The sequence below is a fragment of the Tyto alba genome, unplaced genomic scaffold (assembly GCF_018691265.1).
Source record: "Tyto alba isolate M040663 unplaced genomic scaffold, T.alba_DEE_v4.0 Super-Scaffold_33, whole genome shotgun sequence".
Classification (NCBI taxonomy): Eukaryota; Metazoa; Chordata; class Aves; order Strigiformes; family Tytonidae; genus Tyto; species Tyto alba.
The window spans coordinates 285,362-309,345 of record NW_024881308.1 but is presented as its reverse complement, the minus strand read 5'-3'; the positions used below and the strand labels follow the sequence as shown (position 1 = coordinate 309,345).

General features: G+C 41.3%; 1 protein-coding gene across 3 annotated transcripts in view; it reads left to right on the top strand.

The window, feature by feature from the left end:
- The window catches only part of CPNE1 (copine 1), a 43,304-nt gene extending 19,537 nt beyond the window's left edge, over positions 1-23,767 (top strand). For all 3 annotated transcript variants that reach the window (XM_042800918.1, XM_042800919.1, XM_032992937.2), the window contains 15 exons: positions 8,188-8,316; positions 8,875-9,054; positions 9,823-9,897; positions 10,121-10,192; positions 10,847-10,930; positions 11,403-11,492; positions 15,422-15,520; positions 16,696-16,782; positions 16,882-16,941; positions 17,380-17,513; positions 18,151-18,205; positions 18,284-18,335; positions 19,707-19,840; positions 21,590-21,826; positions 22,572-23,767. In XM_042800918.1, coding sequence (XP_042656852.1) covers positions 8,188-8,316; positions 8,875-9,054; positions 9,823-9,897; positions 10,121-10,192; positions 10,847-10,930; positions 11,403-11,492; positions 15,422-15,520; positions 16,696-16,782; positions 16,882-16,941; positions 17,380-17,513; positions 18,151-18,205; positions 18,284-18,335; positions 19,707-19,840; positions 21,590-21,826; positions 22,572-22,688 — 1,605 coding nt within the window. In that variant the 3' untranslated portion in view covers positions 22,689-23,767. The remainder of the gene's footprint in view (positions 1-8,187; positions 8,317-8,874; positions 9,055-9,822; positions 9,898-10,120; positions 10,193-10,846; positions 10,931-11,402; positions 11,493-15,421; positions 15,521-16,695; positions 16,783-16,881; positions 16,942-17,379; positions 17,514-18,150; positions 18,206-18,283; positions 18,336-19,706; positions 19,841-21,589; positions 21,827-22,571) is intronic.
- Positions 23,768-23,984: the final 217 nt, after the last annotated feature.

The following is a 23,984-nucleotide window of genomic DNA, read 5'->3' as shown; positions in this document are numbered from 1 at the left end:
ATTTTGAATGCATGCTGTTCATACAGTATGTACTAGTCTAGACAGATGGACCTTAATGAGTTTTTGCGTTGATGTCACCTGCATAATATCATGACTGTTTGGGGGAATAGGTAAAATCATGTGGGCTCTAGAGCAAGTACAGGATGGTTTAGATTTCCAGCCTTTGGGAAGGGTAGAGATCGCTAGAGGATGCACAGTAGACACCGAGACATTGCCTCAAAAATCGTGGGTGCAAGTAAGTAGTAATATATTGATGTGTAATATCACTTGCAGCTGAATCTGCAGTGTAGTTGAAGAAACAAAGAGGAGGAATGTGCTGTAGTCTTCAATTTCAGTTTAAGGTGTTTGAACTGAGGAGTGGAGGATTGAGCCATAGCCAGCTTGATTTAATCTGGGGCATGGGACAGAATGTTTAGCTATTTGTGCCTGAAATGGGAATGGCTGGAGCTTTAAGGGAAAGAATGAGGCCTGCCTTGATAAAGGAAAACACGATTTGCAATGTAAAGTGGCACGTTTGGGGTTGTTACAAAGGTCAGCACGGTTGAGCTTTTAAGTCTGTTTTTCAGTTAAATTGTTCTTTATATTTCACTAATAAATAATTGAGAATCACAGAGTGGGGGGAAGCAGCTGAATAAAAGAATATGAAAGGAATAAAAAAAAAATCTTACTTGGTGGGAGAAGTCAGTGAGTGCTTCTAGGATTGCAGTTCCTGTTTCAACTTAAGCCACATGAAAGATTGATTCCAAAGCCCCAACCTGCTTAAAATTAGTTTTTCAAGAAAATTATTTTTGATATTATGCTACTAAATGCCATGAAGAAGTCAGAAATATGTTTTCTTTTGCATGGAGAGCTTGGAAAAGTAACTTAGGTTTTGTTTAAGTTCAGATGTTAATTTGAACACTGTTGTAATTTAATGTATTACAAACTAATATTTGAAATAGAATCAATGCTGACCTAAGTCTGTTTACTTACTTCTCAGAAAGGTGGAGAATATATATAATATATATAGTAAAGGCATGTACAGGCCTTTCTTTGAGCTTGTTTGTTGTGATTAAGGGGGATATTGGTGGTGTATAAGTTAAAGGTGAATGTTGAATGGTATAAAGGTGAACTTGAAGAAGAAGGTGGTGTTTCTTTAGAGTTGGGACTTGGCTCTTGTTTGTTGCAGGGGGAAAGCTGCAGAAAGAAGATTAAATTACTGAACTTCTTGTTAGCATTTTCTGCTGGAAATTATAATCCCATTTGTGATTTTTGTGCTTTATTCAATTTTTTTAAAAAAAAAAAACAAAACCAACCCTGTCCTAAACTTGCTTTTATTATCATAAATTGGAGCTTCGCCTTAGTCAGTTTCTGCAAATGTCTTGGAAGTTGGGTTGCCACAGCTTGCACTTGTACCCGTGGTCTGCCTTCATATACAGAAGAACCCAAATTCTCGTGGTGATGCTGGAGCTTCAGGGTTCATATGGAAACAACTCAGTAAGTAGAACTAGGTCATAACTTCCATGTTTATTCAGGTGCCTTAGGTGCTCAATAGTCAATAACCATTTTGCATGAGGCCTGTAGTCACATTCAGAGCTCAGAAAGGCTTGTCTGGGCTGGCAGCTGTACTGCTGCTTACCTCTGGTTGTGGCTTGGAGTAGTTCAATGCTGACACAGCCTCAACACTTTGCTGCTGCACCCTGTCAGCTTTCTGCTGTGTGTCTGTCCTCCCTGGGAGCACTCATCCCTGAAATTGAGGCTATCTGATGGACTGGGCACACCTTACCAGGACTGAATTAAGCTGCCAGAGCAATTTGGTTAGAAAGGCATTCTTAAGTCTTCAATATTTTATTTTTTTATAACAATTAGGACTGACACCTTTTGTTTTTGGTTTTATGTCAAATTTGTAGTAACAGTTAATTAACGTCCTTCCGACAAAATTTTGATCAGTCAGAATGTATGGTGACATATAACTTGGAACACAGTGTAGAGAATACTGATTTCTTATTTTCCTGTAGTAATGCTGATCTTATTGTCCCTGCTTCAAATCCCCAGGAATAATGAAATGGTAGAAAAAATTTGTAGCTGTTTATATATTCTGCAGAGCTTTTGGGCTGGGAGATGAAGCTCTGTGGCCCTTGGAAGAGCTGGTGTCCTGGAAAAAGGCTGTATTTACTAGCAATTTTTGTGGATTGTGGTCTTTCTCATGAGATTTTCTTAATCTCAGTATAAAATAAAGATGCTTTTTACTACATCTAGTGAGACAAACTTAGCTTTATGATTTCTTTTAGAGCCATATGCAGTTCAGGATCACATCAGAATTTGTATTTTGATAATATATTTAGAAGGCAATGCTGACAGTACCTTGGCCCAGTGTCAGCTTTGTAATATCAAAACCCGAAGTGTAAGAGGCTGCCCCCTGAAAATTGAACTAGTAATCTGAGAAAGTATTGCTTCTGATGGTCTGCTCATTCAGGGATGAGAACACAGAGGGAAGCTGTTTTGAAGAAAGTAGGGTGGTAACTGCAAGTTATGAGATTAAACTAAGCAATGAACTAGTAGGGGACTACTTTAGGTTGTTGGGAAGTGCAAGATTTATTAACTGGGGTGGTCTGTTACATGTGTCAGGTGTATTTCTTGAGTTGTTGGGTAGCATAAGGCCAAGATGGTGAAAATTGCAGTTGGTACATACTGCTGGCAGGATTGCTGGCATTTCTGTTGTGTTTGTAAGTAGAATGTAAGGCAAAATGTGGGAACCTCAAAAGCTCTGAATTGGAACAGTTAAAATATTTTCAGCACTCTTCTAAGCTTGCTTCAAGCATAGGTGGACAGTGCTTTCATCTTTTATATTTGATTAGCTTTTAACCTTTGGTTAAACAGAATCACTGGAAGAATAATATTAGATTTGTATGTGAATACTGTTTACCCTAGAGAATGTTCTTTTCTGTATGAAGGGAAGTTGATTTTTCTGTAGAAACATGTGGAAAGGGTTGGAATTTCTGAAATGCTTATATAACACTTCAGGAAGTACCAGGTAATTCCTTATTCTTTTGAATGTGTAACATATATCTCCTACATGATTATTTTAGAATGTAGTGCTTTTTGGTCTCGGTTTGATTATTTAGGACCACCTACTTCACTGGTGTGCTTCAATTCAGTGTCAAACAGCTTTATTGGAAATACAGTATTTATCTTTCCATGTGTATTACACAACTGTTGGAGTTCATGATCTTCTTTACAGGGAAGAGATGGTATGTGTAGTAAAAATAATTTTCACTTTTTAAACTGGACCTCAGTTTGGTTGTCTGAGCACTTTTTAAAGTACTTAGTCTGGAGCCATTCTGTGCTTTACTAGAATAACTGGAAATGTCTGGTTGAGCAGTGAAAGACTTCTCTGGAGTATATGCTCAGGATCTTACATACTTCCGTGGATAGTATTTTTCTCTAGAGTTTGAGGGATAGCATGGGTGATGTATTATTTTTCCTCAAAATGTGGTGTTACAGTCATGTGCAATTCTAAAAAGGCAAAAAATACAGGTGCCTGATGGATCTGAAGCTAAGTGTTGGAAACTTCCCTTGAGAAGGGAATGTGCAGAATTCAGCTCAGGATGAAACTTCACAGACATTTCCTCTCAGCAGTGAGATCCCAGAGTTGTGAGAGCATTGGATCAGATGTATGTGGTTCTAGTAAATATAAATTGTTGATTGTGGGGGTATACCATAACATCAGTTGGGATTTTACAGGCTATTTCTACCACCACTTACCCAGTAGCTTACATTGCTTTTCTTCTGAACCTGCTATGCTGAGATGCACCCAGTGGCTCTGTTTTATAATTTTAAATAGAGTTTGAATTTATTATAATGTTTGGAGTTCACTTTTACTTGACAAACTGAATTTCTGCTGCTAGAATAGTTTTGTGACTTCCAAACTATGCTGTACCTTAATCTGCTAGTGATGAGTAAATTGGAAAGATTGTCAAATTGTTGTTGTTGCAAGCTCTTAAGGATAAATCTGTAATAAATCCTTTATCGGTTGAATGTGTTTTAATACCTTTATGGAAAGCAGTTTGCTTTAGCTGCTGTTTTTGCTTTGAAATTATTCGTTGTCTTCTGTAAACCAGAAGTTTCAAATAATAGACATTAGTATTGGTTATCAAGGGTGATGGGGAAAACAAGAAATCAGTGAATTTTAGAATTTCTTGAACTGGTGGAGAATAGAAAAATTTGACTGTTGGAACAAATGTAAATAATACTCTGTCAGAGATTAATTTTTGCAAATCTAAAAGCTAAATTTATTTTGTGTGTATGAATGGATATAAATACAAATGTGCTCTATGAAAACTTGGTGAAGCAACGTGACATTTCTTTTTGAAATGTTGACTGGAATCTGCAAGCTGAATGAGATTGGTGTTCTTTGAGTGCATACCAAGTTAAAAAGGAAAGCTATAAATAAAAGTAATAAAACCCCAAGTTCTTTCAGTTTGATTACTCCAAACTGTATACTTAGCCTGAGATCAGAGCCTTTGTGCACTGTTTGAGCATAGTAACCACTAGAACATTCTTCTCTCATGTGCCTCCTCAATTACCAGTGCTGTATAACAAGTGCTGGTTGATGTTCAAAACTCTGCTGATGGTGCAGTGTTTATTCCTTGGGAGTAGGCTGGCAGGTGCCAGCTGAGCAGTTTTCAAAGTGATGAAATATCAAGAAGACCTTGCAGGGTTGTATGGAAGTTCAGAACACAGAAGCTGAAGAGAAAAGGAAGTGTCGCATGCTTCTGCTTAAAGAGAAGCAGGATGGGCAGATGCATTAGTCATGGGGTGGTTCTAAGTACATGTGATGATTGCTGGCATTTTCAAAGCTTTCAGGGTGGTCATTTCTCTCAGAGGAAGTGAACAGAGCCTTTGTGGAGAGAGGTGGAGATGAAGCTCAACTGATACTTTCACATAAACAGTTAATTTTTTTTTATGGGAAACTAGATGCAATTACTGTAGTAAAATACAGTTTACTACGAAGAATTAAAGTAAATTCCAGAATCGTTGCTTTAGGGGAGAAAAGAGAATATTTGAGCCAGTGCCTATCAACATTAAATCCTGTTTAAAAATAGCTGATAACTGAAGTTGAGGCTAGTTTGCTGAGGAACTCCACAGGATGGACTTGTTTTCCCCATTCAGTATTTTTGTATATGTGTGTTTGGGAATAAAAATGTATTAAGCTTTTCAAATGCAGACAGGTTTTGAGAGATTTGTGCTTCTCCCACGAACTGTGTGAGCAGGGTAACTGGGTGAAGGTGCTTACCTAGAGGCTAAGCAGATCTTCAGGCTTGACTGAAATGGATATTGTGTCTAAACAGACCACCTACTCCTTGCACTTGCTGCTGAGATACTGAGGCTGGTCTATGATCAGGATTTTCTGCTGCTGCTATTCAAGGAATGTACTGAGACTGGAGAACACAACGCAGTGTATTTGGAAAGCTGTGAGGTGAAAAAGCTTTGTGTGGACTCTTCAAGGATGTTCATAGGCACGGATTTATAAACAATTGCTGGCTGATGTTTTTAGATTAAATATGATTTTTTTATCTGAATCTGTTAAGGAGCTGTCCCTCTTCTTTCCACAAGGGTTCTGTCTGTAGTTGTTAAACCCACTTTCTTGTTACCTCCTGAGTTGGTGAGGAGGGAGTACAGGCTGTTGTAAGAACAGTTCCTGCTCAGCTGCTCCGAACAACTGGCCTGGCTGTACTCTGTTGCATCCTGGTTGTCATGCATCAGCTGGTGCCCTGTGATCTCTGGATGGAGCAGGAGGACATAGCAGGAAAGGATCCCTTGTGGTTTGTAACTTCCCAGGAGTTCAACAGAACGTCTGGGCTGTGTTTCAAGGAAAATCCTATGCCGTTACTAAATCCAGAGCAGTAGGATGAGACAGCCTTCTGCCTAATGATATGTTGAAAGATAAAACCTTGAAACAGTGGAGTATTTTAATAATTTAATTGCTGCAGATCTGGAGAGGAGATTCACATAACAGATGGGAGGTGGTTGGGTTTGAGGACTCGTGTCACTTCACCTCCTGGCCTCATTGTGTGGTTTAACAGTTCCCATCTCAAACTTTTAAGTTACTGGTGCCTTTGTAACATGGAATAAATATCTACGGACTTTTTCGGAGCGCAGCTTAATACCGGTAGTAATAATGGTTTCTTCCCAGAAAGATACTGCTGCTGTTTTGGGATGCTAAAGCTTACAAGGACCTCTTTCTCTGAGGTTAACTTTACTCCTAATCTTTTGTGCTCTAGTGGGGAGGAAAGGTGGCTCCTGGATCCGTCTCCTGTTGGTACAGAAATCTCTGTTGCAGTAGAGGAAAACAGAGGAGAAATGCTGGCATGAGAGCCAGGGCTGGCTGTCCTGATTTTCCTTGTTGTTAAACATCTGGTGTCATACAAATGTGGATGGTTGTAGAACTGCAGACTGCACAGACGTGAGACTATGTGAGATGTAAGCTGGTCTGGTGGAATGATATATGTAGGCAGAGAAAAAACCTGATACCTGTGACTTGTGATTTTAGGAGAAACGTATTGATTAAAAGTAATGGCTTCTTTGTGAATCTTATTTGGGGTTGAAGGCAACTGAAGTGGAAGATGGATGGCTCCAACCAGTAGTCTGAACAGTTGACAAGAGACTACTTCAAACTAGCCTCTTTGAAAATGCTGGCGTTAAAGCAGATGATGGTGATGATGACCTTAGTAGAAAGCTGAACTACAATCCTCTTTGCCTAAAGATTTGCTAATTCTTACTGGGCACCGGTTTTGTCCAGCCACCATCACTGGAGCATCTGAGTGCCGTGCAATAGTGTATTAAGTGACATCGTTAACATCTGTCCGGGGTAGACTGCAGACTGGGAGGTTTGAGGGATCAAGTGCTGTCTAATAAAGCTCATCTCTTCATTGAGATACTTACACCCTGCAAGTGTGAGAAAGCCATGTGGACTCTCAGATACTAGAAAGACTGATTATTTCTTTACTTTTCAAACTCTGAAGGAGCTTCTCCATGAAATATTCACATTTAAAGTACTTGTTAGATCTCTCAAGCTGTTCAGTCTCTTAAGTGTTTTGATGCTTGAAGGCTTATCTTCTAAATTCAGTTTTGAGGATTGCAGTTGTTCCTTGAACAAAAATGTCTGCAGTTTGATACATAATAAAACTTAGTTATCACCTTGTTAGAAGATTACATTACATTTATTTTTCCTGAAGAAAGGGGGCTCTGTAGCTCGGGTGACCCAGGGAGTAAGGATCGAAGGGAGGGCTTTGCAGGCTGGGGTGGCTTTTACACCTCTTCCACTGCGTTGAGCAAATTTCGGCCTCTTCAGTTCAGTGCTGCTGCTGCGCTGTCTGCAGACGCTGTCTAGCCAAGGTTTCCTTTCCCTGCGAAGTGGAAGGCTGCGAAGGCATCTGCCCGGGCAGGCCTTACCCTTCAGGGATTATTTAATCAACAGCTGCCCGGATCAAGTGCCGACACGCGCGAGTGTTTAAAAATCCCTTTTCCCCGGGGGGAGCGCAGGGCGGTAGGGAGGGGCGCGCACCCCGGTAGAGGGAAGGGCCCTTCGCTCCCGCGCCTGCCTCCCTGCAGCCCGGCTCTGGGGAGCCGGAGCCCCGGGCAGAGCCCCGGGCAGAGCCCCGGGCCGACCCGCGAAGAGGCGGCGGCGGGGAAGGCGCGGGGGCGGGCTGCGCTCCTCCCCGCCGCCGGGAGCGGGCTGGCGGCGCTGCGCGGCCGCGAGGGGGGGACGGAGCCGGGGCCCGTTCCCGCTCCCGCCGTTGTTCGTTCCCGCTCCCGCCGTTGTTCGTTCCCGCTCCCGCCGTTGTTCGTTCCCGCTCCCGCCGTTGTTCGTGCCCGCTCCCGCCGTTGTTCGTTCCCGCTCCCGCCGTTGTTCGTTCCCGCTCCCGCCGTTGTTCGTTCCCGCTCCCGCCGTTGTTCGTTCCCGCTCCCGCCGTTCCCGCTCCCGCCGTTCCCGCTCCCGCCGTTCCCGCTCCCGCCGTTCCCGCTCCCGCCGTTCCCGCTCCCGCCGTTCCCGCTCCCGCCGGTGGCGGCGCTGCGGGCGCGCGCTGAGCAGGCGCGGCCTCGTCGCTGCGGCACCTGGCCCGGGCCGGGCCCGCCCACCGGCCGCGCGCGCCGCCGCCTCGGCGAGCACCGGGCGGGCGGTCTGACCCTCTGCTCTGCCCGCAGATGGCCGGCTGCGTGTCCAGGGTGGAGCTGTCGGTGTCCTGCCGGAGCCTCCTCGACAGGGACCTGGCCTCCAGGTCTGATCCCCTCTGCGTCTTGCTCCAGGAGGTGGGCGGTGGCCGCTGGGCTGAGGTAAGGGCAGCTCTCCTTCCCTGCTTCGCCGGGGGGTGCAAATGCACGAGGCTTTCCCCGTTTCCACCCGGCTCATTTTCCTAGTGGGTGCATGATACGTTTAATTCAGATTTGCATTCAGTGAGCCGTCCCTGTTGCCCGCACTCGTACTCTGTTTGGAGTTTTACATTCATTGGTTTCATTAGTTGCTCATTTATTTGCTCAGAGTTGCACCGGGGTGTTCATTTGCCTGTTACAATATGGCCTGTCCTCTTTCCTTTAACCTGGAGCACGCAGGCCAGAATAGTGTTTCATCAGCCTTTTCCCCCCTGATTTTCAGCATTTTCATGTACGGTAGTGTTTATTACCCAATGCAATGTCTTTTCTTAGTGAGCTGTTGCTCAGCCTGGCGGCAGTGGCCTGTTTTGTCACTGAGCACAAAGCACGGTCCAGGGTGTGTAGCCCAGTTGCTGCCTGTGTTTGACCAGCACAGAGGCCCAGGGGTGCAGATGAAAAGCTTTGTTGGAGAAAGCATGCTGTTTACTCATCAGCAGCAGTTTTGCTTCTGTGTTTGTGCAGCTGGATCGCACAGAGAGGATCAAGAACTGCCAAAACCCTGAATTCTGCAAGAAGCTGGTTGTGAACTACTATTTTGAGAAAGTGCAGAAGCTGAAATTCAGCGTGTATGATATCGATAACAAGTCCTTTGATTTAAATGACAATGACTACCTTGGAGGGATTGAGTGTACACTGGGACAGGTATGCGCAGGGCTGTGTTAAGTGATCTACAAAGCAGCAGCAAGCATTGGGTTTATTATGAAAAATGGAGTGAAAGACTGCTTTATCAAAGGTTTCAACATTGAAATTTGAAAACATCTTGTTGAACAGGTTGCTTTGCGTTACTGTTGAACATAGAAAAATAACTGTCAGTCACAAAGTGAAGGTTAGAAATATACATGGTTTGCGATTAATTGCTTAACTTAGGAGGTGCTTGTAGCACTAAAGCTAAAGCCAGTCTGGGAGTAAGGAAGACATGGTGCTTGGAGAGCTCTGATGGAGTTTTCCTTTGCACAAAGTGATCACCGGGCAGTAAATTTGGGGAAATAAAGCTATTTGAGATTCTGTATTAATTTCCTGAAGAGGGGTTTGTACAGCTAGAGCGGAGAAGAAAAGTGAGGTTCATGTTGTTAAAGAAAGACTTGAAAAATTAAATATTTTTTTTTCTGATTTTTGTTAGCTTTTTGGCTACTTGTGATGCAAATGCCTTTTGTGTCTCAGGGGAGCAAAAATAGGAGGCTAAGGTTAAGTTTAGAGACAGGTTAGTGGGTACTGTTTTTTGGATAGTGAGGGAAGATAGTTTTCAGACTGTTCAGTCATTCAGGAGCACAAACTGTGGTGGCTATCACTGTTGGAAACGGATTTAAATCCTTTTAGATTTTTAGGAGAGCTTGCAAATTTTGATCCTGAAGAGTAATGCTTTGCTCTCTGTCTAACTTGATATTTATATTAGCCGTCTTTTAACTTTAGATTGTGTCCAGCTCAGTGTTCACCCGACCGCTGGAATTGAAGCAGGGAAAGCCAGCAGGAAAGGGCACCATTACGGTAAATAAGGTTTTTGTGTGGAAAAAATGTTTTCTCATTCTTTCATATGTTCTCTGGGACAAACTAACATTTCTAGTTTTCTGTCAGTATATCTTAAAATGCTACATGTGTACAGGAAATACAGATATTTGTAACTATAGTTCCTTTTATGAAGAAAGTACAGGCAAAACTCTGTGCCATTTCGTGTCTAATTTTTTTTTTTCCTTACATTTCTGTGGCACAGATTTCAGCAGAGGAGATTAAAGATACCAGGGTTGTGTACTTGGAAATTGAAGCCCAAAACTTGGACAAAAAGGTACTGATTTTTTAAAATTATATTGCATTCTTCTGCAATATTTACAGTTAGTGTATTTTGGCCAGGAATCTCTGTATTTGCAGACTTTCAACTAAGCTAGATAATCCATGTATGAAAACAGGCTCACTGTTTCATTACTTATAATGAAGTAAACTGGAGACATGATTTCATGTTGAAAACCGCAATGTCAAACCAGAAACTCAACTGCAAGGTTTAGGCTTGGGGGGGGATTTGGTTTGGGAATATTCTGTATAGTAATACAGTTCAATTACATAATAGTCTCCAATGGATACTGTAGGTGTGAACTGAGCTTTCTGTGATGTTATTAAGGAAGAAAAGGTGGAAATTTTATGTATGCTGCCTCTGTGCTATTTTAAGCCAAAAGCCAATCCAGGGATTTAGTGAACTCACTGCTCAGTCAGCAGAATGACGTGATTTTTAGTGACAAAAATGGTCTGAGGAGGTGGTCTTGGGATCAGAGTTGATAAATTCTGATGGCTTAAAGTGCAGCAGTTTAAAAGAAAGGAAAACAAATGTATAGTTTGTTTCACTTTGTGCTTTGTTTGAAGTATTGTGTACTGATTAGCCAGCTCTTCTGTCATCTGAGTAAAAAATACAGGAGGCTGATTACTTCTGTTGGGATTTTGTTTGCAGGATTTCTTAGGTAAATCGGATCCATTTTTTGAGTTTTACAAGCAGAGTGATGCTGGAACGTGGCAGCTGGTGTACAGATCAGAGGTAGTATTTCTACGCGGATGTTTTTCTTGAGTTAATCAGACAGCTTATTCCTACTGAAAGTGGGAGTCCCACTCCTGGTCATGCTTTGCACCAGCTCTGCAGGGAAAGTTGTCTTGTATCTTAAAAAAGGGATTCTGCTCACTGACCTGGCAGAAAATTGTTTATTTGCTGCCTGGTGACTGGATTAACCTGGCTCAGTGAGGAGTCCAGCCATGCACCAAGTGAGAAGAGTGGCAGGACTCTCCTCCCTTTCAATGGTGATGAGCTGTTAGGCTGGCTTGGCTCTAAAATTCAACTTTTCCCTGAAATTCAAGATTTTATTTCTTACAGAGCTTTTGCTTGGCCGTCCATGCATGTCAGGGTTGAACTGACTGAGGTTGTTCTTAGATAGCCATGCAGAACCCCCATGTTATGTTTTTTAATGACTTGCATGCTGTGTCCCTCATGATGTTATGCTGTGATTTTTTTTAAGGTGATTAAAAACAACTTAAATCCATGCTGGAGGAAGTGCAGTGTTCCTTTGCAGACGTTCTGTGGTGGAGATTTTAATAAACCTATCAAGGTACAGCCTTCAGAAATTCTCCTTGTTTGTTGTCATAAGTAATCCAATCTGTTGATGTTAACTATGAATTATCAGGTTGTCTAGTCATATTTAAATTTTAGATTGCCTTTCTAGAGTAGTAGTGGCAGATAGTAGGCAGATAAGTGATTATATGTCTATTAAGTATGAAGTCTGCATTAAAACACTGAGTTGTCAAACTGAGAATTCAGGAAATGCAGAAGTGACACACTTTCTAATGCTTAGTCATAAGAAGAATTATAACTGATTTTTTTCACTATTCTGGCCACAGTTTCAGATTGGGTTTTGGTGGGGTTTTCCAGTTGTTTGTTTGTTTTTTAAATTGTGGCTTTCTAGTACTGTTTCTAAGTTAACTGAGAAGCTCATGTATGTTAGACAAGCTTGAGTGCCTTAGGATACTGATATGGAGAGGACCTTAATGCATCTGACAGATTCATCCATTCAAGAGACTGACAGGCTTGTCCCAACTCTTTTTCAGTCTATTGCAACTAGAAAATCTGTTTTTGAATCAGAACAGCAGTTCCTTGTGGTCTTGTATATGTTGACTAATTCTCTCTGGTCCTGGTTTATGGAAGTGGTAGCAGAACAGTTACATCTTTTAATCAGTTTCTATAAAAGAAAATCTGATAGCAAATTAATTTGTTAATTTCTGCTCTAAGCAACGTGTTGCTAATGTGAAGGCATTTAAATACATAGATAGTTCTATGTGAGTATGGTCTCTCTCTGCTTATCCAACTCCTAAGCACTTGCCATATGCTGAATTTTCCTGCCTCATCACGTCTGTGAATAAGTCTCATGTTGGAAGTTTGATCTGAAAGGTTTAGCAAAAAGCATGCATGCTAATGTTTTTATTTGTGCAGCATGGCAAGTGCAAAGAATTACTGACATTACTAACCTGGAAATAGATGTTCAGGTGTGCTGGGCTTGTTGATACATGACAATGTTCTAAGTGGTGCTCATGAGCTTTTATTGTTGGAGAATTGACAGTCTTAGGTCAGAAGGAAGTCCTGTTGGTCCAAAAGCGAGTAGCAAATCTGGAAAGGAGATGGCAGAGATGCATATTATCATTTGTCAAAACTGATACGAGATGGCATGGCTTACACATTCTATTACATGAAGCTGTATTTGCTATAATCCAAAAAAAATTGTGTGGCTGGTGGGGTTTTTCTGTTTGTTTGGGGATTTTCTTTAGGTTTTTTTTGTTTGTTTGTTTGTTTTTGGATTTTTTTTTTGTGTTGTTTTTTTTATTATTATTATTATTATTATTTATTTATTTATTATTATTATTTTGGATTGGTTGGTTGGTTTGGCTTGTTTTGTGTTTTATTTTGAGGGATTTTGTTTGTTTGTTTTCCAGAAGCTCTATACGCTTTTGAATGACCCGTTTTTTAAAAAGGATAGATTTTTCTTGTTAGTTCATTTCAGTCAAAATTCTCAATGCATATCCAATAAACTATTAAGTTTCGCAGTGAAGCTATGAAAAAGAAATTCTGTTCTTGTACTTAACAGGTTAGGGAAGTCAGTCAGAAAAGGTAATCCAGGCTGACAGGCAGGAGTTTCACTAGCAGCACTAAAGAATATGATACTGCAGTGGTGTTTAATTTTTTCATCTGGTATTTGCTGCTCTGAACCTCTTGTTTGAGGCTTCCAAAAATTTACGTAGGAACAATTTTGAGTGAAATAATGTGAGTGAAGGGAGTCAGTGATGGAAGAAGGAACTGAAAGGGAGTCAGTGAAGGGAGAACTCCTTGTACTTCAGCACAGTGGAAACAGTCATTTTGATGTGTCCCCTAAATATCAGCTTTGCCAGCTATGTATGAAGATTATGTACTGAATATGTGTGTGAACATAAATATTTTGATCAAATTAGTGGTGCTACCTAATATTTTGGTAATTCTTTCTTCATTGTGATGCAGAGTGGTGTTCTCCTTGCTCTGTGTTAAGAACTGCTCAGATTTGTGACACAGCCTAATCTTGGACAGTTTCGTTAAAAATAAGCGAATTAAATTAGTCTCTCTCCCATAGTTATTTAAATGGAGATAGCAAATGTGAAATTTGTGGGTGTTGGTATTGGGACTAAAGCTGCCAGTCTACATGTTTAATGGCATATACGTAAAGGCAAATGCATTTTCTGCTAATTTTGAAAGTTATTCCTCTAGATGAAAAGGGCCTTTTACCCACTGACTGTATTCCAAGGCTCATAATGAATATTGGATAGTTAATTTGTGAAGAAATAATGAATTGGTAGATATATACAGTGTTCTTCAGTATTGCTAGCAGGATTTTGTATGCAGCAGCACCATGCTTTGGGCTACATGCAGTGATTCTTGGCCAGTTTTAGAAGACGCTTGCAAAAAGAGATTTGTTTTAAACTGTATCATGCTGTGAACGAATAAGGAAACTGGTCCTAATTACAATTCTATTGGCATGGCTGAGAGGGGGCGGGAGCAAGCAGGAGTGGTGAGGATGTGTGTGGAGGTGGCAGCTGCTGAATTCTCTGCAGCTCTCCAGGTGTATTTACATGGAGGAGAGAGTCTGCACCGGGGCTTCTGCATGAGAGCCAGTTTGCCTCCCTGGCATAATTCAGTTGCCTTCAGGTGATGTTTAAACATAAAAATTGTTGAGAGAGGCAGAACAGAGTTCAGGCAGGAGGATGGGAGTTGCTTTATGGTGGAGCATGCAGAAGAGACGAGTGGAAATATGGTGGCTTGGAAAGGATAAAGGGAGAGAAGAGGGACACAGTCTCTAAGGTGATGTTTTCCCATTAAGGGACTGAAGGATGACATGGTTCTTCCCATTTAGGGGGCCAGGTTAGACCATGATTCACCTGGCTTGTTATATAGGTTTCCCACTGATACCAGTGGGAGATCCCTAATGGATCCAAGTCATCCTAAAAGAGCCCCATCTCAAATTCTAGTATCTAGCCACTGAATTTGACATCCTTATTGAGGTGTTACCCATGGGTTCATCTTCCCCCTTTGTCCTGAGGAGAAAGATGTCACTGTGATTTATACTGGAGTAACATCCATTTCTTGATTACTAAAGGCAAATCTCAGAGAGAGGTTTTGAATTTGTGTAGCGTGTGAACTTCAACGTGGAGGAAGCAGCTGTTCCCAAACAGTTTCTTGGTTGACTGCTTCTGGAATTACTTGTGTTCTGCAGTCATGTGTATTGTGCATGTTATAAATGCTCCTCATAGTTGATTTTGTGGGGAACTATTGACAACATACATCTTACTGTGTTTGCTCTAAGTCATAGTTATTAGCATATTTTTATTTTTAAATGCATTGTTCTTTTGCTTTATCTAGTTCTGAAGCTTTCATGCTGATTTAAACATGACTGGTTATTAAGTATTTATAATTTGATTGGTATAAGATGCAGAAAAAGACAAAGTTAGTGCTCTGTGGAAGTAGCAGTTTCTTCCTAAATAGATGCTGTTGCTGGGCAGAAGAAAAGAGTATATTCAGGAAGTGCTTAGATAACAAACTTTTATTTGCCTTTTCCCATTACCCCAGTTGCATATCTTGTCCTGGGTGATCTTGCATTGATATGGCCGGGCTGTGAAATGTTGGAGTTTCTTTTGTGTTTTTGTTTCTGTTTTTTTTTTTTTTTTTTTTTTTTGTTAAACTATTGTGTTTAAACTGGGGAAAGCTTTTAATTAAAACTTTCACTGTGCATACTTAAATGGATGAGCAATTGAACATCTTCTGTTTTCTGAGCTTTACTCTGGGTGTCTCTCTTACTATCAGGTTTCAGTTAGTGATATGTATGACACCACCAGCTTAAATGTGATAGGGGGGAGTTCACTAGCATTGCTGCAAAGCTGTCGGAAACATGAGTTCATGTGGTGAGCAGCTGCTATTCTTCCTAGGGCAGTATGCCTGCCCATGGCTTGCTCTCTTCCCTTTCAGGTACAGTGTGCGGATTATGACAGCGACGGGTCGAATGACTTGATAGGCGCTTTTGAAACTAACCTGACTCAGCTGCAGAAAGCAGGTGATGGCTCTCCGGTGAGTTTTCTCAAACCCCTAATTCAGTCTTTCACAAATCCTTTTTAACATTGACCTCAGATATATATTTTTAGTTATTGCCTTCAAAAGTTAATTTTTCTGCCTGTATCTTTATATTACCAAGCCAACATCTAGTAAGAAAAAACCTCTTGTGGGAATTACATTGCTCTGTTTTCTTTGGGTACTGTTACCATTCCTAATGCTAAAGACATCCAGCCTGTTGTCTGCTGGCTGCTAGCTACTTTTCCCAGCAGTTCAGCTTGCTTTTGCCTCTAAGTCAAGTGGAAATGAAAGGGCTTGTTCATGCTTTAACAGATGGGTCCAGAGGTAGGGCTTGCCTTAGATAACATTTGTGCTTGCTCTGGTCGCTCTCCTGAGCACTCTGGTTGCCTTTCTCGCTGATGGAGAGAAGCAGTGCTTCCATGGAGCACTCTTCTTACCTTGTCTTGGGCATCCAGTTTAGAACAAGTTGAATCGTTTGCTGGTGGTGCTGGTTTCTCTCTGTTATCTACAGTGAAAACCTGAACTCTCATTCTTACGGAAATGTCTCATCTGAACTTGGACAGATGAATCTGCACACAGGATGTAGCCTATGACTGCTTCGAGTTGCCAGCCAACTTGATTTCTGTGGTTGTAATCCTAAAGCAGGTGGAAGTTTCTTGCCTTTTTCCCTAGCCCATGTGAAATCAGAACTAATGCAAGTGAAACAAAACAGTGAAACTCTGCTATTGGGAACCTTCAACCTAAGCTTTTTTGGCCTCTCCAAGCCTGAGATTTTGCCTCCGCATCTTTCTGTTTGAGTGCATTCCTGTCCCTTAATTAAAAAGAACCTGATGACATTAAGAGAAATGCTTGGTTTTGTGATGGACTTTTTTTCCCTCTGATACAATGACACTGTTCCATGATTGCATACAGAATAACAATTATGTTGCTGAGGAGAGAGACTTTTCTGAGGTCTTTTCTCATGTTTTGACCAGTGCTGGTAGCAAAAGCATCCCATTTAACTCATCAGCAGCCAAAGTGGTTGCAAACCTTTTAAAAATTAAGTTTCAGAATTCTGCCAGGTGTTTGGGTAACTCTGAAATTGTGTGATGTCTAACACGTTTCTCTTTCAATAATTTGTCCTGCTGTAAATGCAGATGTTTTGGAACTTCTTGCATGCTTGATTTCTCTAGGTGGAATTTGAATGCATTCATCCTGAGAAAAAGCAAAAGAAAAAGAACTACAAAAACTCTGGCATTATTAGGGTAAAATCCTGCAAGGTAGGAAGATTTTTGTTGGGTTTTGACTTTTTTATTTTCTGTTCATAATGAAATCTGCTCTTGGGGGGAGGAGGTGTAACACTGTCTGTCTTCTTCTAGGTTGAGACAGAATATTCGTTTCTGGACTACGTCATGGGAGGCTGCCAGATTAACTTTACGGTGAGTTGTTTCTCCACTGCGCATCTTGGTGTATGACAGGACAAGAGCAATGAAGTTGCGATTAATACTTTTATTTGTGGTATGAATGACTTCAAATGCAGTGTGAATTTGCAGTGATGAAGACTGCAAAAAACAAGCGATGTTATATATTTACTTTTTGTGATCAAGTAGCGACTTTAATGGCACTAGGGTTTTTAAACTTCTTTTGAGAAATTGGTTCAGTCTGTCAGTGGAAAGGATTACTACTAAAACATGCATGTACTCTGGTAAGAAAAGGTACATAGGCTTGTTTGCCTATTCCCATATAGGGATGCCTGTGTGCCTGGGAGGAAGGGAGCTATATGGGCCTGGTCTAACATTCTGTTTCTGCATATGGATAGTTCTCATTTGCTTATGGTGACATGTCAGTGACTTGCTGTGATTATCTTGACTGATTAGGTGGGTGTGGACTTCACTGGCTCCAATGGAGATCCCAAGTCACCAGATTCTCTTCACTACATCAGCCCAGATGGGATAAATGAGTACCTGATTGCCATCTGGACTGTGGGAAGTGTAGTCCAGGATTATGACACGTATGTAATGATCTTAACTGATCTAACCACCACATCAGAATTGTGTCACAGCAGGTGTCAGTGGTCAAGGCTGATGGCTTATTCCAGAGCTGTAGTGTTTGAATGACCAAGGAGCTACCTTTCCTTGGGAGATCCCTTCTGGATCTGCTACTGCTTCCTCCCGCTTCTGTTGTTGCCAGGGAGGGCAGTGGCAGCCCTTTGTCATTTGGCATATTTGCTTGGTTTGTCCCTCCAGGTCTGCCCTTTTATGGCCCTGGGTTACTCTGTAATGTTGCTTTAGCTGGTCACTAATCCTTTGTTGCTGATGTTGCATTTCAAACATGAGTGCCTTGTTTGATTCAGTGGCAACATGCTGGTCTGCTCTGTCCTTTAGCCAGTTTGTGGTTAGGTTGATTTTTCTCTTGCTACTTTGAAATCTCCTGAGAGTCCTTTGGGGTGCTGCACTGAAACCTGAAACTGTCAAGCCCAAGCCTGAAACCCTTGGGTAACTGGTGATTGGCCATGGGGAGCTACATGTACCCGTTCCTTATGGCAGGAATTGAATCTTGGTCTCCATGGCTTTCTGGGAATAAAACAGAATAGTGAGCTATTAAAGAATTGTTCTTTTCTGTTTCTTGTTGTTGCCCTTTCTCTCCAGGGACAAGCTGTTTCCTGCATTCGGGTTTGGAGCTCAGGTTCCTCCTAGCTGGCAGGTAGGGCCTTCACAACCCTGGGCAGTTGCTCTGTCCATGTCTGCATTCCCTAACTGTTTGTAGTGTCCCCTTTCCTAGGTATCCCATGAGTTTGCTTTGAACTTCAACCCCAACAACCCTTATTGTCAAGGTGAGGACACCTCTTTATTAGTGTTTCACTGAGAGGAACAGATGTTTGAAGTGTTTTATTTCTTTCATAACTGGTGAAAAACAGATGCAGCACCAAGACATGCAGCAAACTGTGGATGCTGACAAGATTTGGATGTGTGTTGATGCAGACTTCTATGCAGTCTACATAAGCTCCAGTGAAGGGGTCTAAATTTAATTTGATTGTTAGGCTCTGCTGAAATTTTTGTTTGCTGCAGCTTGGTTACTTCTGGTATGTTATAGGTGGCAGTAGATTCAAATCAGCAATGTGCCCTGTGCTAGTCATGATTGCAGAGTGGCCATCTGCTCAGGCTGTTAGAGACCATAGTTACTTCATCAGCAATGTGTATATGTTTGCATGTTATCTTTCAAAAGATTGTCTTAAAAGCTTATTTTCTTTATAGCCATCTTCTTTAGTGGAGGTTGTTTCAGCTGGTTTTAATGGCTGCTCTCTGAGATGGATTATGACCTCCTAGGACTAAGTATTCATACAGCATGCAGTGACACAAAATTGTTCTTCAGCAAGCATTTTTAATTCAGTTCAGTTTTTCTCTCTGGTCTAAGGCCAACAAAAAATGGAATCTGAGATTCAGTGTTAAAATGCAAGCATTTCCATGGTCAGCTCAGCATAGTCTGCCTCACTGGGATCTGTGTTCTTTAAGGGTCCCTGTACAGTAGTTTTGAGAAGTACCACAGTAAAACCTGCACGGTGGAAAATGCAAGCAGCAGTGGCAAATGAAGCTACATTGATACAAGCCAAGAATAGGCCAATTTAGATGGATCCACAGAAGAATATGAACCATTTAAAATCGGACTTTTTAAAAAAAAAAATTATTTAACCTCAGAAAAACTTCTTGCATAGGAAAAACCTCAGGTATTGCTATTTCTGTTACAGAAGTGTTTGAATCCTGAATCAGAGATCATTGTCTAACTTTCACACCAGGAAAATGAAAAGTTACTGTTCCAGAGAGCTTCTGACCTTGTTGTCTAATTAGACTATAAGCAGTTAAACAACTCAAATTGGATAACAAGGTAGAAAGGAAACAGTCATCAGTGTGCCTTCACTGGATTATTTTTCCCACAACTTCCATGAGCTTTGTGATGTTAGAGGCACAAAGAACGATGTGAAGGATGTCAAATGGGAGAAAAATCTGCAAATACTATCTCTGCAGATGTCCGCTGGTTTCAGCCCTCTGCTTTGTATATTTGCTGTCATCCTGCTGCTTATATGCCCTTTAGTTCACAGCTGTGTGAGAGCTATTATCCTTTTGCCATGCTATTTAGTAATGCTCGTAAAATAATTACTGGAGAAGTTGTGACACTCTTGTGGCACCTTGCCTTCCTTATGTTACAGGGATCCAAGGAATAGTAGATGCTTACCGCCAGATCCTGCCTCAGATCCGACTCTATGGGCCAACCAATTTCTCTCCTATTATAAACCATGTGGCAAGGTTTGCAGCGCACTCGGCACATGGAGGAACTGCTTCAGTGAGTGCATGTCCTTTCCTGTGGATCTGCATTGGGTTGATGTTTCTGTTTTCCATGTTCATGATGGGATAGAATGGAATGGTAAAGTGATGTTGTCTTCCTCTCTCAGGATCCCCAGTTTGGTACTCTCTTAGCACCCTACAGAGAGGCTCTTGGTACTCTCCTGGTACATATTGATATGAACCTATACTTGGTAGACATTGTCAGCGGTTTCCATTGCTCAAGTGATAAGTATCTATCTTTTTCACAGTTTGCTGGCATTATACTTAGTGTTGAAGTATACAGGGTTACTGTGTTGGCTTTTAAACCATTTGAACTCTGTCAGCAGTTGCTTCACTCTAACCTCTTTTGCCAGGTTCCATCACTGTTGGGAATGCATACTGTATAGAGGGGCCATATATATTTTATTCCAAGCATTTTTTCTCTCAAGAATGTACACAGAAACCACCTCCAAGAAGAATATCAGAGGGCTCACTATCCATCCCACCACAGTGGCGTGCAGGATCAGGATATCTAGAGGGCCAGATTAACGAAGGAGTCAGAGCTGTTAAATCAGTATGCTAATTGCATTGCAGAGCACCTATGCCACACTGCAGTTGTGTTGCATGTCTCATTCATGGGCTTGCATGTCCAGGGCTGCTGTTAAAATTCAGCTCCCATTTCTTTAAGCTTAATTCCTTTTGCCTAAGGATGAAGGACTCCTATCTCCTGATAGAGTTAACTGATTCCTTTTTGACAGACCAATCAGAAGGAATTTTGAAGTACACTCTGATAGTTGCTTTATGGTCTAGCTGTGTCAGTGTTTTTGGTTCTGCTTATGTCAAATACTTCCCACACTGTGAGGTGCTTGGTCTAGGGAGATCCATTTCTTATATGTCTGAGAGTGTTTTTTAACCTTCCCAACACTTGGAGGAATCTTATTTCTCTTTATATGTTAAATATCTTGTACTTTTTCTTACAGATGAAAAACTATTTTAATAAAGAATCTGTCAGTAATGGGGTAAAACCATACAACACTTGTGTTAACTGGGTTTTGGAATTGGAAATTATTTTTTCTTTTATTTTCTCTGTATATCTCATTTTTTATTTTCATTTCAAGTATGTAGATAGCTGCTATAAAACAGTGGTTGCTCATTTTAGAACCAGGTACTAAACCTTAGACTCTAGAAAAGGAAGGAAATTTTAAACACTTTGTCACTTGAAGGTATTTTTTTTCTTTCCAGAAGAGCTTCTGTATTCTCTCCCTCTTGTTATCTCTGGAGTGTCTTTGTGTCATGTCATTTGTCACTGCTGTGTTTTGAGATTTCTAATACTTATAATTTAAATTATTGGTAGCTAAAAAAGAAGGCTTATTGAGTTACACTTCAGGGATATTTAATATTAAACTTTGGCCTTTTTCAAATGTCAGTGAGTAAAGTAGCATCCATCAGTGAATTTTGTATGCAGCTTTGATTTGGTGGTACTTTGCTTATCTCTAGTACTTTCTGCCAGTTTATGTTACCGTTCTTTATAAATTTAGTTTAAGCCTGTCTTTTTTTTCTAGTACAGAAAAAGTCTGAAGAGCACAATGAAAGGTGTTACGCATATGAAAAAATGTGAATAAACATAAGTTTCTGTCATGTTCTGGTTTTATCTCATCCACAGCACCATCTGATTTCTTTCTTAGAGTAAGAAATTGCTCCATTTGCTTTCAATTACGTGAGCTTTGGTGTTGAACTCCCTAACTGTGTGCTTTCTGGTGTTTTTCAGCAATATTTTATTTTGCTGATCATCACAGATGGAGAGATCACTGATCTAGACCAAACTAGGCAAGCAATTGTTAATGCTTCTAAGCTGCCCATGTCCATCATTATTGTTGGAGTTGGTGAAGCTGATTTCAAAGCAATGGAGTTCCTTGACCAAGACAATGGTGTCCTGAAGTCCCCGACAGGAGAGCCAGCGGCACGAGACATTGTCCACTTTGTGCCTTTCCGACAGTTCAAAAATGTAAGTTGCCTTTAACTTCAGAAGTGTCCTGGTATCAGTATATATGCACTTATTGCATCTAAAAAATGAGCACGGGTCCAGACAAGGCAACAAGCTGCACGCTCAAAGTGCTGTCCAAGCTGCTTATTCCCGGTGAGACTTGTTTGCTCCTGTGTTCAAAACCATGTGCCTTGTCACAGCTGTCTTGCAGCTTCTTCTTTCTTAAAGAACTCTTCTTCTATCACTGATTTAGTATACTATCCCCTGGTTGTTGCAGAGCTAAAGGAGATATTTTCACTCCTGAGATGCAAACATTTAGGCAGGGAATTGAGATCATACTGTCATTCTCTGATGTTGAGTCCCATGAGTGATTTAAGTTGAGATAAGTCTTGTCTTGTCATTTCCCAGCTCCTCCCTACTTCCACTGTTGGCAGTAGCATTCATGCACATTGCACAGTGAATTGGGTTGAAGAGTGGAGTCAAATGAGATCCCAAAGATAAATTACTAGTGGCTGGTGCAGTTTCTCGCTCAGATCAGGGCCATATAAAGGCTGTGCGAGTGTAGCCTTGATGTGGGAGCAAGTGCAGGGGTGGGAACAAGTGATTTTCATCAGCAGTGCTCACTAAAACTGCAGTAAGGAACTCTTGAAACAGTGAGACATGGCAGGCGGGGAGCTGCACTCTGTATTCTGTGAGAGTTTGTCACTGGGCTGATAAATCCTTTCTCTGCAGTATTTCTGATTTATTCTCCCTGTTCTCCTTGCAGGCTCCCCGGGAAGTGCTTTCCCAGATGGTTCTGGCTGAAGTGCCTAAGCAGCTGGTGTCATACTATAAATGGCAGGGATGGCCACCTGTGAAACAGCCAGAAATAAAGATGACGTAGGTTGCAGCCTGACCCTGGCCACCTGTATCACTGAGCTGAAGAGCTGTCTGCACCCACGCTCTCCCTTGCACAGTGTGGGATGCTCAGTGCCTCGAGATTGTACTTCACACCAATTCTCTTACCTGCTTGGGCTCTGTACCTTTGATCTTTCCTGTTCCTAATTGGAAGAAATATAAATATGGAAAAAAACCCACAACAGCTGTCAGTTTCTGTCACAGAAAAGTAGACTTTGTTGGTTTTCCATCTTGCAACAGTGACACATCATTGCTTGACATGGTCCATCTGCTGCTTGGTATCAGAGTGAGCATGTGCACTGAGCTGCTCATGCAGCACTGCTTCAGTGCTGAGTTTGGTAGGAGAAGTATTGCAATTGTGTTTGCTGTAATGGCACTTACAATGTGTTCCTTGATGGGTGTTTTCTTTCTTCTGTCAAGTTGCCTTGGGAATGGGGACCCTTCTGTCCTGGTTGGTGCCAAAGTCTGTTGGTTGGATGCCTGAGGTAGTTCCTGTTGTGCCTTCATAAAGTGCCAGTATATTTTTATATGTAGAGGTTTATTTTTAAATTTCAGTGACCATACGTTGGAAGATTCTTCTTAATCACATTTTTCTATTAGTAAAAATTGCTTCTGTGATGGCCTCTGGCTTGGAGCCATTGGTGCAATTTCAGATCACTTGCACCTTGCTTATTTGTGGGTGCATTAATGAGGATTAACCATTAGTTAATTGGAGGTGGGGTGGGATTCATGAGTGACATTAATGTGACTTTCAAAATCCAGCAACTGGAAACATTGAAATAAAGTTGCTTTGAGGTGATTTCATTGTGTCACAGAGGTTACAAAATGAAGAAGTAACTGTATGTGGAGTTTCAGCAAGGTGCTTCCTTGTCCTCAGAAGTGTTAAGTGTGTATTATGTGGTCTGATGTCTGTAGAACAGGCACATGATAGCAAAGCACAATTATTTTGAGAGACTGGAGTTGATAGTTCATTTCAAAATAGAAAAAAACTTGGGCTTGTCATTGCACTACAAGTGGTCATCACTTTCCATTTCATAAATAAATAATCTGCTTTGATTTACATAACATGTCTGAACTCTTATTTCCTTTCTGGGATTTTCCTTTTGTTTTCCAGCAATGTGGATATTTTAATTTATGGAAGGTCTTTGCTATAGTACTGGCCTGGTGGTGATTCACCACCTGAGTTAGCCTAGGTTGAGTGTCATGAGCTGCAAAAGTAGAGCAATTTGTCCATCATCATAGTTTTCTTACCTGTTAATCACTAAGACTACTGAATGTATAC